General features: G+C 39.7%; 1 protein-coding gene across 1 annotated transcript in view; it reads left to right on the top strand.

Annotated features, from left to right (window-relative positions):
• Positions 1–15,555, top strand: part of LOC126195495 (MAP7 domain-containing protein 1-like) — a 279,241-nt gene that overhangs the window by 162,216 nt on the left and 101,470 nt on the right. The window contains exon 8 of the mRNA XM_049934126.1: positions 13,369–13,578. Within this exon, the coding sequence (XP_049790083.1) occupies positions 13,369–13,578 (210 nt within the window). The remainder of the gene's footprint in view (positions 1–13,368; positions 13,579–15,555) is intronic.

Raw genomic sequence — 15,555 nt, 5'->3', positions numbered from 1 at the left:
TTGACAGAGCACTGAAAGACCTAAGTCGAAACAAGGCCCCGGGAGTAGACAACATTCCATTGGAACTACTGACGGCCTTGGGAGAGCCAGTCCTGACAAAACTCTACCATCTGGTGGGCAAGATGTATGAAACAGGCGAAATACCCTCAGACTTCAAGAAGAATATAATAATTCCAATCCCAAAGAAAGCAGGTGTTGACAGATGTGAAAATTACCAAACAATCAGTTTAATAAGCCACAGCTGCAAAATACTAACACAAATTCTTTACAGACGAATGGAAAAACTAGTAGAAGCCGACCTCGGGGAAGATCAGTTTGGATTCCGTAGAAATACTGGAACACGTGAGGCAATACTGACCTTACGACTTATCTTAGAAGAAAGATTAAGGAAAGGCAAACCTACGTTTCTAGAGAAAGCTTTTGACAATGTTGACTGGAATACTCTCTTTCAAATTCTAAAGGTGGTAGGGGTAAAATACAGGGAGCGAAAGGCTATTTACAATTTGTACAGAAACCAGATAGCAGTTATAAGAGTCGAGGGACACGAGAGGGAAGCAGTGGTTGGGAAGGGAGTAAGATAGGGTTGTAGCCTGTCCCCGATGTTATTCAATCTCTATATTGAGCAAGCAGTAAAGGAAACAAAAGAAAAATTTGGAGTAGGTATTAAAATCCATGGAGAAGAAATAAAAACTTTGAGTTTCGCCGATGACATCGTAATTCTGTCAGAGACAGCAAAGGACTTGGAAGAGCAGTTGAATGGAATGGATAGTGTCTTGAAAGGAGGATATAAGATGAACATCAACAAAAGCAAAACGAGGATAATGGAATGTAGTCAAATTAAGTCGTGTGATGCTGAGGGAATTAGATTAGGAAATGAGACACTTAAAGTAGTAAAGGAGTTTTGCTATTTGGGGAGCAAAATAACCAATCATGGTCAAAGTAAAGAGGATGTGAAATGTAGACTGGCAATGGCAAGGAAAGCGTTTCTGAAGAAGAGAAATTTGTTAACATCGAGTATAGATTTAAGTGTCAGGAAGTCATTTTTGAAAGTATTTGTATGGAGTGTAGCCATGTATGGAAATGAAACATGGACGATAAATAGTTTGGACAAGAAGAGATTAGAAGCTTTCGAAATGTGGTGCTACAGAAGAATGCTGAAGATTAGATGGGTAGATCACATATCTAATGTGGAAGTATTGAATAGGACTGGGGAGAAGAGATGTTTGTGACACAACTTGACCAGAAGAAGGGATCAGTTGGTAGGACATGTTCTGAGGCATCAAGGGATCACCAATTTAGTATTGGAGGGCAGCGTGGAGGGTAAAAATCGTAGAGGGAGACCAAGAGATGAATACACTAAGCAGATTCAGAAGGATGTAGGTTGCAGTAGGTACTGGGAGATGAAGAAGCTTGCACAGGATAGAGTAGCATAGAGAGCTGCATCAAACCAGTCTCAGGACTGAAGACCACAACAACAACAACAACAACAACAACAACAACAGATCCTGAGAAATCAGTACCCAGAACAACCACCTCTGGCTGTAATAACGGCCTTGATATGCTTGGGCATTGAGTCAAACAGAGCTTGGATGGCATGTACAGGTACAGCTGCCCATGTAGCTTCAACACGATACCACAGTTCATCAAGAGTAGTGACTGGCATATTGTGACGAGCCAGCTGCACGGCCACCATTGACTAGACATTTTCAATTGGTGAGAGATATGGAGAATGTGCTGGCGAGGGCAGCAGTCGAACGTTTTCTGTATCCAGAAAGGCCCGTACAGGACCTGCAACATATGGCCATGCATTATCTTGCTGAAATGTGGGTTTTGCAGGGATCGAATGAAGGGTAGAGCCACAGGTCGTAACACATCTGAAATGTAACGTCCACTGTTCAAAGTGCCGTCAATGCGAAGAAGAGGTGACCAAGACGTGTAACCGATGGCACCCCATACCATCACGCTGGGTGATATACCAGTACGGCAATGATGAATACACGCTTCCAATGTACGTTCACTGAGATGTCACCAAACATGGATGCGACTATCATGATGCTGTAAACAGAACTTGGATTCATCCGAAAAAATGACGTTTTGCCATTCATGCACCCAGGTTCGTCATTGAGTATACCATATCAGGCGCTCCTGTCTGTGATGGTTAACCGCAGCCATGATCCCCGAGCTGATACTCCATGCTGCTGCAAACATCGTCGAACTGTTCATGCAGATGGTTATTGTCTTGCAAACGTGCCCATCTGTTGACTCAGGGATCGAGACATGGCTGCACGATCCGTTACAGCCATGCAGATAAGATGCCTGTCATCTCGACTGCTAGTGATACGAGGCTGTTGTGATCCAGCACGGCATTCTGTATTACCCTCCTGAACCCACTGATTCCGTATTCTGCTAACAGTCATTTGATCTCGACCAACGCGAGCAGCAATGTCGCGATACGATAAACCTCAATCGCGATAGGCTACAATCCGACCTTTATTAAAGTCGGAAACATGATTATACACATTTCTCCTCCTTACACAGTGCATCACAACATCGTTTCACCAGACAATGGTGGTCAACTGCTGTTTGTGTATGAGAAATTGGTTGGAAACTTTCCTCATGTCAGCACGTTGTAGGTGTCGCCACCGGCGCCAGCCTTGTGTGAATGCTCTGGAAAGCTAATCATTTGCATATCACAGCATCTTCTTCCTGTCAGTTAAATTTTGCATCTGTAGCACGTCATCTTCATGGTGTAGCAATTGTAATGGCTAATAGTGTAGTACCAGAGTCAGTAGTAAGAATGAAGCAGTGCTAGTGCCACTCCTATTCCTTGTTTGCTTTAGGCTCTTAGAACAGCAGTGTGTTCCCATAAAACTAGAAGGTAACAAAAGTCATTCCCATTTTAAGAAGGTTCATGACACCCAACCACAGACCTCTACGATATCAGGAAGACTATATCCACCTGGTGTGTGGATGCTGTTGCTCATTCTGCAAATTGCCACCAGCAAGCATGCAACAGCTGCAGCTCAGTAGTGCTCTTCTTCTTACCTTGAAGTATAGTGTTCTATCATGATAGACCAATACCCAGTAATTTGTTATTTTCAGCTTGCACTGTCATGTTTGTGTCCCAAGATTATAAGTATTCAAGCCTCATAGCTACTTGATTCAACACTAAAAGAAATATAGCCGTAAGAATAACTCTTTTTATACCAGTTAAAGTGCCAGCATCTGACAGCCTTCTATTGTGTATTCCTCCCATAATGCATTTGCATTGCTGTGCAATAATTTCTAGTGATTATGCTGTTCATGGGTATGCTGACAGATATGATTGTCTTCAATACACGGTATTTTGGTGATCTATCTGGCTGCCACCTTCAGGTGCGATCGCTGAGTACGCAATCATGCCGGAACTGAATGAACATCAGAAATGGTGGCTCCGTTATACCCTGGGTCCAGGCCACTGCACCTGCACGAGAAGCGGAAGAGCTGCCCTCTGCGAAACGAAGAATTGCAACGCTTCCAGAAACTGGTGAAAATCACAAATTATGATGTAGTGGGTCGAAAACCAGGATGTTATTGTTTTATATCAGATGAAATAGTGCTCATATCTTGCTTAAAGGAAAATCTTTATCTATATTAATAATGTTGTCAGATAATCGTATTTCGATGGATTCGAGTAACTCTTTCTGCTATTTCAGAAAGTGGGAAAGAGTATGTGACATTTTTCAAGGGGACATTTTTAAGTGTGCCTGAACAATATTGGATGGAGTTATGCACACAATCCCAGCAATGAGAAGCCAGAGCAATAATTTGTGTCTCGTTAAACAACATGTTATGCCCTTCATTGAACAAAGTTTGGTGATGGCAGGTTTTTCAGGCTGGAGCAAACGTATGTGATGGTGATGTTCCACACATCGGTCATGAACGTTGCGAGTAGCCTGTCTAATGTAAGCCTTTCCACAATGACAGCGAATTTTATAAACTCCAGGCTTTCTCAATCCCAAATCATCTCTAACAGATCCAAACAGGACTCTAGTCTTGGCTAAAGGCGAAAGAATACTTTTAATACTGTATCATATTTCCTGAGAATTGTAGAATTTTAAGAAATACTTCCAGCAAAGGGTAGAAAAGCGACTGATTTACTAGTATCCGGTGCTGGTTCACTTGATGGTCCAAACTGAAAAGCATGATTAATTTGATGATCGGTATATCCATTGAGCTTGAAGACAGCCTTAAGATGATCCAGTTCCTGTGTCAAATTTTCGGAATCAGAAATGGCATAAGGTCTCTTGACCAATGTATGTAGAACTCCCATGTGGTGATGTCGTGGATAAAGCTCATAAAATGAAGATAGTGGTCTGTATATGTATGTTTATAGTATACACCATGTCCCAAGATACCATTTTCTTGTGTAGTAGAACATCTAAAAAAGGTAATTTGGCACCTTTTTCAATTTCCATAAAAAATTTAATGTGTGAATGAAGACAGTTAAAATGATCTAAAAACCAATAAGAGCTTTTAGTCCATGTGGCCAAACAATGAAAATATCATCCACATATCTTCAAAAACATGTAGGTTGAAGAGAAGAAGTCCTGAGTGCAATATCTTCAAAATCTTCCATAAAAAGATAGGCAACAATAGGGGAAAGAGTACTCCCCATAGCCACACCCTCAGTTTGTTCAAAAAATACATCATTAAATAAAAAATGTGGCGATGACAACACATGATGACACAGCTCAGTAGTTTTATCCAGAAGTTGACCAGTTAACAACAAGGACTCTTCCAAAGGTACCTGGGTGAAAAGAGAAACCACATCAGTGAAGGGCATATCATGTCATTTAAAGAGATGCAAATTATTACTCTGGCATCCCGTTACTGGGATTGTGAGCTCAAGGAATCCATCGAAATATGATTATCTGATGATATTATTGATAGAGATAAAAGTTTTCCTTTAAGCAAGATATGGAACCCTATTTTATCTGATATAAAACAACAATGGTCTGATTTTCCACCTGCTACATCGTAATTTGGAATTTATAACTTTTGCCAGTTTCTACCATCAGCAGCGCTGCAATTCTTCACTTAGCAGGGGGCACTTCTTCCGCTTCTCATGCAGGTGCAGTGGCCTGGACCCGGGGTATAAAGGAGCCACTGTTTCTGATGTTCATTCAGTTTCGGCGTGATTGTGTACTCGGCAATTGCACCTGAAGATGGCAGTCAGATGAACTGCCAAAATATCATGTAGTGAAGACAATCATATCCAGCAACATACCTGTGCAGAGCATAAACATATAAGATGCCGGGAAAATCTACAGAATCACATTTCTAGTGATCGTTTGTGTGAATCCAAAACTGCAGTAATAGTCAGCTATAAAGCTTGGATGTTTGTGAGATTCACACAAACGATCACTAGAAATGTGATTCTGTAGATTTTCCCGGCATCTTATATGTTTATGCTCTGCACAGGTATGTTGCTGGATATGATTGTCTTCACTACATGATATTTTGGCAGTTCATCTGACTGCCATCTTCAGGTGCAATTGCCGAGTACACAATCACGCCGAAACTGAATGAACATCAGAAACAGTGGCTCCTTTATACCCCGGGTCCAGGCCACTGCACCTGCATGAGAAGCGGAAGAAGTGCCCCCTGCTAAGTGAAGAATTGCAGCGCTGCTGATGGTAGAAACTGGCAAAAGTTATAAATTCCAAATTACGATGTAGCAGGTGGAAAATCAGACCATTGTTGTTTTATATCAGACTGATGAAAATACACACTGATGAAAATACACATTGGTTGATTAAGACTACTAACACACAAATCCACTGGAATTGCCTAAACTGCATAACTCCATATGATATTGTTCAGGCACATTTAAAAATGCCTCCTTGAAAAGTGTCGCATGCTCTTTCCCACCTTCTGAAATACCAGCAAGAGCTTCTTGGTCCAAAGATTGTAACAGGCCGAGATACATATGCTGAAAAAGTTGCTGAGCATGAAAATTTGCTATGATGCAATTGAAACAAAACAGAATTATGTTACCAAGGAAGGCAGGAATACATTATAAGTTGACTTGCTCAGGTAAATAGAGCTTTCTTCGGCAAAAGTGCTTTGCCAGTATCAAATGTTGATGTACACCAATATTAGAATCTTCAAAACAGTTTAAAGAAATATTGCACATAGCAGAGATGATAGGATAGTGAGAGATGGAGGATAGCGCAAAACAAGTCAGTCGTCCAATAAAACAAGAGGAGGACTGCATGAATTTTTTTGTATCCACATGTGATAGGGCCATATGGCATTTTTTTTCTTTTTTTGTGTGTATTTTGAGAGAAACAATTCAAAAACTGATACCTATAGGATGAAACTTGGCACAGGCATATTTCCAAGGCGACTTTTTAAGGAATCTTAAGGAGTGACTGTTATGGAATTAAAAGTTTTCTAACCACTTTGTGCAGGTTGCTGTACCAAATGACATCAAAACAATACAGCTTGTACTATGCGTTTAGTATTGGACAGTGATTCAGATTTACTACCCAGTCCAAGTATTGATATGGAAGACAGGTCAAAGATACTCAGGTTTTATGCTATGGCTGCAGCTTGCTCCTGTGTGAGGTGCCACTGTATCTGCAGGCATATCACATGGGCTCATCTACTGATGCAAGTGTGCAAGTAAGTACTGCAGCCCAGCCCCTGCCACTGGTTAGTAGCATGTCTGATCTTGCCTTTGTTATGTTTTTTGGTTCACATTGCTCCTCGAACTGCTTGTGTATACTTACAATTACTTTTTATATCCTATGGACTTACTTTTGGCTCACTGTCCACTTTATGAACTCCATCATCATCGACCTCAGGAACCACCTGTTTGTTCCACCAGTCTCTGTATTACCGCCGATGCAAGTAATCATAAACTGTGTTCTACCTATGCATCGTGGGGCAGGATAGTGATGATGAGGCCTTTCTCACATGCAGCTGTCCGGTGAAGCTTGGATCTTGAGTTTCTATAATGGTGGCAGCAGCAGTTGCATCCAAAACAACAAAAACAAGAAAGTAGTGAGAATTCCAGAAGCAGCAACAGCAAAAGCAACAGTTCCACCAGGAACAGTAGTGGGAGTTCCAACACCAACAGTGGAAATTGCTGTTACAACTGCTACAAAACCAATAAAAATCCACAGCTATTGCTTCATTGCCTCCCCTTCTGCCAGTTGTTTGCTTCAATGATGTAAATGAGAATTGGGATATCTATTTATATCATTTTGTTCTTCACTGCAAGGCAAGTTAAATAACTGACCCAGAATGCCAGAGTGCACTCTTACTGTCTCCTAGTAATAAACTGTGTGAAGTGGTGCAGGAACTTGGGTCACTCTCGGAGTTCAAGCTTTTCTGATTATTGTGGTTTGCTGAGTGACTATTATGGTCACCAAACCCATGTAGTTGCAACTAGGCTTAAATTTAAACAATGTGTTAAGCAACATAAGCTAGTGAACACACTTCAAAGGCTAGCACCCAACTGTGATTTTTTTTTCTTTTTTTTTCTGTAAACAGCGTGGTGCATTGTATGCTGACTCAACCCGTGATTTTATGTATATCTTTCTCCTGATAGAGAATTTAGTACAAAGACTCTACAGTCAACTGACCCAGCCCTGAGTGATGTGCATGAACTAACAGCATCAGCACAAGCTATGTTTCATGACTAGATGAATGCCTGCTGCTTCACACCCATAGACTTTAAGGCCTGCAGAGTTTTTATTTGTTTTTTGTTTTGATTTGATCAAATTTTTATGTTGTTAACAAATTGCAACACCTTATATGCTTTTCATCCTAATTAAGGCCATATAAGCATGGTCTTTTCTGCATATACTGTTGACCAAAAGTGATTCTGGTAGCAGGAGTCCAAAGTTTTTGTTAATCATGCCTTTTGCAATCCTGTGGGGATATTTCCATAGTAACTTTCATCCTTTAACAAATATTTTTTTATATCTAAAGAAGAAGTGAAGTACCAGTTTTCATAAATTAAGCTTAAATTTTTTTTTTAATGCAACAAAATATTTTCTTAAATATTTTCATCCCCTATTGCATTCCCTTAGGGGTTGAATTTCCAAAAACACAAACACATTTTTTTCTTTTTTTTTTATCGAGAAGTCAAATACCAGTTGTCTTAGATGTAGCCTTAAAAAACCTTAAGTAGTTCTTTAGTAATTATTTAGTTTCAAGAAAACTGAAACCCACTATTTTACCCCCTTAGTGGTTGAATTTCCAAAAATACTGAAACGTGTATTTTTTATCATCTGCCTGAGAAACCAAATACCAGTTTTTGTAGTTCTAGCATCAAAATCCCCTTAATAGTGACATACTTTCAAAAAGCCTTTCATCCTCTATTTCAACCCCTTAGGAGTGGAATTTTGGACAATCCCTTGGTAAGCAGTGCCTTCAGTATAATATCCACACCCTCGCCAAACTTCAAGTTTCTATCCTTGGTGATTTGGGCTGGGCGATGATGAGTCAGTGAATCAGTCTAACCCTGTTCCACTGCTTAGGGATTGAATTTCTAAAGACAGTGAAACACATATTTTGTCCTTTCTAACCAAGAAGCCAAACACCATTTTTCAAAGATTTAACTTTAAAACTGCTATCATAAAATGTTTCGTTCTCTAGTTCATACCCTTAGGAGCTGAATTTCCAAAAACAGTGACATGCATACGTATTATTTCTAATACAGAAGTGAAATACAAATTTTCATAGATTTAGCTTCAAAAATGCCTGCACAGTGAAATATTTCCACAAAAACTTTCATCCCCAAAGGGGTTGAACTGCCAAAAACAGTGAAACATGTATTTTTTAAATTTCTAACTGAGAAGCCAAATTTAAATTTTCACAGAATTAGCATTGTTTTCATAAAAAATCTCATCCCCTATTTCACCCTCTTAGGGGTTCATTTTTCAAAAACACTGAAACATGAATTTTTTTATTTGTAACTGAGAAGTCAAAACACCACTGTTAATAAATGTAGCTTTAAAATTACTTTATTAGTTCTTTAATAATGACATATTTCCAAAAAACACTTTCATTCGCAATTTCAACCATATAGGGTTAAATTTCCAAAAATACTCAAACACATGGTTCTTTTTTTCTGACTGAGAAACCAAATACCAATTTTCGTAGATCTAGCTTCAAAATTGCTGTAATAGTGAAATAAAAAAAATCTTTTCATCCCCCATTTCACTCCCATGGTGTTGGAATTTCAAGAAATCTATTCTTAAACAATTCTTCCAGTATAAGATACGCACCTTCTCCAAATTTGAAGTTTCTATCCTTAGTGGTTTGGGCTGGGCAATGATGAGTCAGTCAGGACATTGCCTTTTATGTATAGAGAGATACTTTTGGTGTCAACTTTGATAGTAGTGTTAGTCACTGTCATGCTGCACAATCAACTGGTGACTTCAATTAAGCTTCATTCAATTTACTGAGCACACATTTGTCCAGTAATCGAGTGACATGTGATTCAGCAGTTAGTGCAGTAGTTAGCAGTTCACCGTTCTCATTACTGGCAGACACGCATAAACAGAAGTGCTCTGTTCACAGTTGACATGTCTCAAAGTGAGTGTGGAGACTCATACACTACTTTCCTCCCCATTGTTGTTGAAGGATCCCAGAAATGTTCGTTCCATAAAATTGTGTCCCGATTGCCGGCTGTTGTATCAACGACATTTCTGTGATGTCACCTGTTTTGCCGGCAGCAAACCAGGGCATCTTGCAAGGGTCTGCCTCGGCTAGCATGTGACAAAAACAATTGCTATTGGCACTACGTATTAACTTGCCAGTGCCCATAGCAGCAGCAGATGGGATGCAGAAGCTCATGCTGCAGCTGGAAATTAATAAAGCAGTGGCAGATTTCCAGCTAGACACATGTGCAACCATGTCTCTGATCACGATGGGCATGTACTGGCACATCAGTTCCTCACATTTGTGGTACCCTCGCCACAGAGTGGGTTCCACCGCACGGCCATATATCAGTCCAAGCAAGTATAAAAATTTAGCTCGACAACTAACCCTGCTAGTAGTCAACTCCTGGATGACAACTAACATTTTTGGCTTTGATGGTTTAGTACAGTTTGGTTTCCAATCTCAAAATCAAGTGAATCTAGTTGCAACTGTGACACCATTCACAGAACTTGATAACTATGTGTGCAATTTAAACAACTGTTTGAACCCATATTATATTGTGCAACAGATTTCCAATCCCGTTACCCTTAAAGTGATCAGCAGTACATAAGTTTGTAGAGCACAGTGCCTTTTACTGTTTGTGATCAAGTTAAAACAGATCTAGATTGCAAAGCATGGGAATAACATCCCCAATATCATCAACCCAGTGCGCAACACCCAAGGTCATACCGAGTGAGATGGTGCAGTGGTTAGCACACTGGACTCACATTCAGGAGGACAACACCCAAGGTCATACCGAGTGAGATGGTGCAGTGGTTAGCACACTGGACTCACATTCAGGAGGACAACGGTTCAAACCTGTGTGTCAGCCATCATGATTTAGGTTTTCTGTGATCTCCCAAAATTGTTTCAGGCAAATGCTGGAATGGTTCCCTTGAAAGGACACAGCCGACTTCCTTTCATAATACAGTGGGACTGATGACCTCGCTATTTGTTCCCTCCCCCAAATAAACAAACCAGTGATGGTTGTAGCTAAGAAACTAAATAGATCACTTAGGATTTGTGGTGTTTTTCAGTCTACCATTAACGCACAAGCAAATGTTGATCTGTATCCAATATCCAGGTGAGAGGAATTGATGGCAAAATTGGCTGGGGACCATTAGTTTTCAAAGATAGAACTCGCTGATGCCTACTTACAGTTGCCTGTAGATGATCAGTTGAAACAGTTTTTAGTTATTAATATGCCATTTGGCATGTATCATTATAACAGAGTGCCATGTGGAGTCATAAGTGCTCCTGTGATATTTCACGGCTAGCTTGAGCAACTCATCCAAGGTTCCCCAACTTGTCAATTATTTACAATACTGTGCACATGTCAGAGCTGCAACTGCACAATGTGCAACTGTTGTCTGTGTGTCTCCAAGCCCATGACATGCATTGTTGCCTTTACAAATGAAGTTTCTTTGAGCCAAGTGTAAAGTGTCTAGGACATACACTAAGTAGAGATGGGCTCCTGCCCACACAGACTCGTGGTGCAATTGCTAACTTACTGTCTCCTAGGAACCTCTAAGAATTACAGTCATCCTTTGGCAAAAGAAATTATTATGCAAAATGTATTACCCAACATATTCAAGATTTCCCTTCCACTTCATCACTTTTGTAATAAGAAGACAGTAAATCAGTGTGGGCAGAGCGATGCTAGAAAGATTTCTTGCATAAAAAGTTCCTTAAGCCAACCTCTTGATTAGCAATGTTAGATCTGGTCACACAATTAATATTTGCTGCTGAAGCATCAGATCATGGCATTAGTGCAGTGCTGTTCCACAAATATGCCGGCAGCACAGAACAAGCCATTGTGCTTGGATCTGAACTTGAAATGCAGCATTATTTGCAAATTGAGAAAGAGGCATTAGTTATCATATATGGGGTTAAACGTTTCATGTATATATCTATGGTACTAAGTCTCAGATGATTACAAATCACAAGTCCTTCATTTTGCTGTTCATTCCCCATTTGAAACTTCCTGATTAGATGGTGCAGGAGCTGCAACAGTGGACATTGTTCCTTGGTAACTATATCTACGAGATCTATTATCGATGCACCAGGCAGCACGCAAGCACATTTTCCCCCTTATTTTGCAGCCCAGCCATTGTGTTGTCTGCTGTATGGCAGTGCTGGCCATAGAACCAGCCAAATACACCAACCCATAATGGTGCACCTACATTTTATTGTGGCAAAGGTGTAACCTGACAGATGGTGTCATTTTGATGTTAGCTGTGGACAATTTTGAATGCCAGATGCTAGTTCCTCCCATGCTTCACTCCTACATGCTGAAGCTTGTCCACACTGCACACTGCACCATGCCCTGATTGCCCCAGACCAAAGGTGCATGTTGATTTCACTGGACCATTCCAGAGAGCAGTGAGACTGCCAGTTGTTGACATCCTCTCTGACTTTTCACATGTGGGATTAATGGCTATCGGCACCACAGCAGCTACCATCCGTACCCTCTACAGTAACTGTCAGGTCACATCATCTGTGTTTCAAGATTTTTGTCAACACAATGTCATTAAGCACCTGACCACACCCCATTTCATCTTGCATCCAACTCGGAAGCCGAGCAGATGGTTAAGACCCTCAAAGCACAGATGCCTAAGATCATAACAACAGCCAACTCTGGGAAAGCACTCACCAGCTAAATGTTATCATTGGTATAGGAGAAAATAAAGAATGTAACATGGAATGCTTTCAACTGCTTGGTAGATCTCGGCAGAAAATTGACTAAAATGCAGTTTAATAGATGCTATTTTTTAAATCACAGATTAAACAATCGTTTTCATATATCATTGGATGATGAGAGGTAAATTTGTGAAATACTGACAGACTGTTGTTAGATGGGTATGATCTTGGAACTGCACAGAATTTCCATTGTGTGTACACCTCAAGAAGCAGAATGGCTAATGTAGCTCTTGAGGAAGGATATTTAATGTTTATTAATAGTCTTCCACCATACAAGTAATTTACCAAATTTATATATACATTCCTGTACAGATTTTTCTATTTCCATATCCTCTGTTGACTACCTCTATTGAAATCTCATTTTATCTTGATGAGAGACCATTCTTGTCCTATAATATAGGATTCTTGGATACACGATTTATGTTACTTTTGTATATGAAACTGTCTACAAAATTTTAAACTCCATAAAGTTAAAAATATAAAAAAATTAAAATTATTTTTAAAAAGAGGAATGCTACGGGGTCATAGCATTATGACTTACAAGTGTGGGTAAACCATATTTAAAGTCTATATTTCTAAGCAAAACCCTACACACCATTTTTCTGTGGGATAACATTCCCCTGTTTGCATAAATTGCACACTGCTGAACTAAATTAATCTACAGATTGCTTCAACTGTGTAATTATAATTCACTCATTTAAACTTTACTTCAAGAACCAAAGTAGGAATTTCAATGCGTAGACTTCACTATCATCTGACATATTGTTGCTACTGGTTGGCAACATCTCTTGGCATTTTACCTTCTGCCCCCTTCACCTTTCTTCAGAACATGTGCAAAAAATAAGCTCTTTGTTAATCCATTTCAATAATTTTATGCATTCATCAATTCCTGGAGAAGACTCTAGCTTTTCTGAGTCAAGTCATCCAAAAGCTTTGTTTCTCAATGTGACTTTCTTTCTTTCATTTTAGTGACCCACAGAAGCTGCACCCTCATAGATCTGTGAGTCCAGTTAATGGACCAGAAAACCAAAACCAAGAAAAGGCTTCAAGAGAAGAAGGCCAACGGGAAGAAACAGGAACACAAACTGAGAATGAAGTGCTGGACAACAAGGAGTCAGAAATTCAGAAATCTCTTTCATTAGGTGACAAAGATGTTGAAATGAGGTCACAGAGTTTTGGGTATGTAAGAATGACAGTAAAGGAGATTATTGTAGTGCTTGAGCTTTACTCAGTCTGCTCTTCCACAATCTTTTATTTGGTATTGTATAAAATGATAGTGTTTTGAATATATAGAGAATTCTTGCACTTTAGTGAACATTTTTACTTTTACATCTCTCTCTCTCTCTCTCTCTCTCTCTCTCTCTCTCTCTCTCTGTCTGTGTGTGTGTGTGTGTGTGTGTGTGTGTGTGCACGCACATACGTGGATGTGTGTATGTTTGTTTGTCTGTGTGCACATATGTGAATGTGTGTTTGTTTGTCTGTCTGTCTGTATGTCTTTCTCTCTCTCAGTCTACCTATCTGTCCATCTGAAAGAGTCCGTGGCATGTCCCATTAATTCACTCAGTGAGGTAAAAGTTCGTGAATAATCTGTGAGAGAAGTAACTAGCCGAATGATATTGAGAAAATTGAGATGTAGAGTCAGGAAAGTAGCTATGCAATATTTTATTCTGTGACACAATTTTTAATGCCACCTAAGTTTTAATGCATTTGAAAGGTCAAAATAGGTTACTAGACAACTTTGACCCCAGTCATGTTTTCGTGCTGAAGATAAGTTCTTTGAATGTGATATATGGGCATCTTTAAGTTATTCTCTTCAACAAATTGTCAGCCGATACTGGATCTGACAATTATAATCAAATGAAATACCTCTTCAGCTCCAAAAACTAATGATAGTCATGACATGTGCACAAAAACTTTGCATAAGAATAACAGAATCACACACTTGAATGTCTACTGCACCCTCTGTGCAGTAAAAATAGTGTTCAAATGAGCACCATTGTGTAGTCGGTGACCACCTTACATCATCATATTTTTTATGTACTGTTTACCTGATGAAAGTAGGCAGCATTCACATAGAAGGTAGGTGTAGGTTCCTCACTCTGTTATTAGAAGAGTGGGGATGCATACCATGTGGTTCAGTTTAACTGTGCACCTATTAAACACTTATAACTATGGAAAAAAGTTCCTCTAATCAGCATCTTTGTAAATGAACCTCTTCCAGTAAGAACATTTCCTTTGAAAGGCAGAAAATTATGAGAGACTGAGTTCAGGTAAAGCAAAAAATTTGCAGATTGTTTTAATAGAGTGCTCACTCAAGTGTAGAATTTTTTAAAATGCTGCTGGAAATGAAGAACTGCCAAAAGAATAATCAATTTCTAATAAAGATCTCCATCCAAACTGCCCTTAGAAGGCCAAATATTACTGACAGAGTGTCATATTATCCTCAGCCCAAAGGCAACATCGGATACAGATATGGAGGGGCATGGGGTCAGCACACCACTCTCATGACTGTTGTCAGTTTTCATGAGTTGGAGCTGCTGTTTCTCAATCAAGTACTGTATTTACTCGAATCTAAGCCGCCCTCGAATCTAAGCTGCACCTGAAAAATGAGACTCAAAATCAAAAATTTTTCCCGAATCCAAGCCTGAAATTTGAGACTCGAAATTCCAGGGGAGAGAAAAGTTTTAGACCACACCTCCAAATCGAAACAAAGTTGGTCCATTGTAACATGAGACGCAATTTAGGTCGATTATATGAAGATACAGCTACAGTAGTTTGGTTCGAGTCGTAAGCTTAACAGTTAAGCTTTACCAAGTAGCAATTGCTGTGTGTCAGGCGCTCCGTCCTTATTTGTACGGGCACCCTTCCTTTTTCATGTGCTTCGTTTGGTTTGAATCGATTGCTTATTTTGCTTTGATCTGATAAGTGTCGTTCTCTTTGTTGTAGGTGTTTACGTCACTCTAAGCTGAAACTGCATTATTTTAATGTGTCGTGCATTGTTTGTCGCATTCTGATGATGGGTGCTTACGACCTGTTGCCGCTCGCGGCATGGCTTGCTTTTGTGTGCGCTACCACGGCTTACAATAAAAAGAAGAGAGAGGAATTGTCTCATAAGCGAAACAATGGCAAGACTGCTATTTGTCTTTACTTACACTG

This window comes from Schistocerca nitens, chromosome 1 (assembly GCF_023898315.1).
Source record: "Schistocerca nitens isolate TAMUIC-IGC-003100 chromosome 1, iqSchNite1.1, whole genome shotgun sequence".
Lineage (NCBI taxonomy): Eukaryota > Metazoa > Arthropoda > Insecta > Orthoptera > Acrididae > Schistocerca > Schistocerca nitens.
Note: the sequence above shows the minus strand (reverse complement) of the source record. Positions and strands in the feature narration are given on the sequence as shown.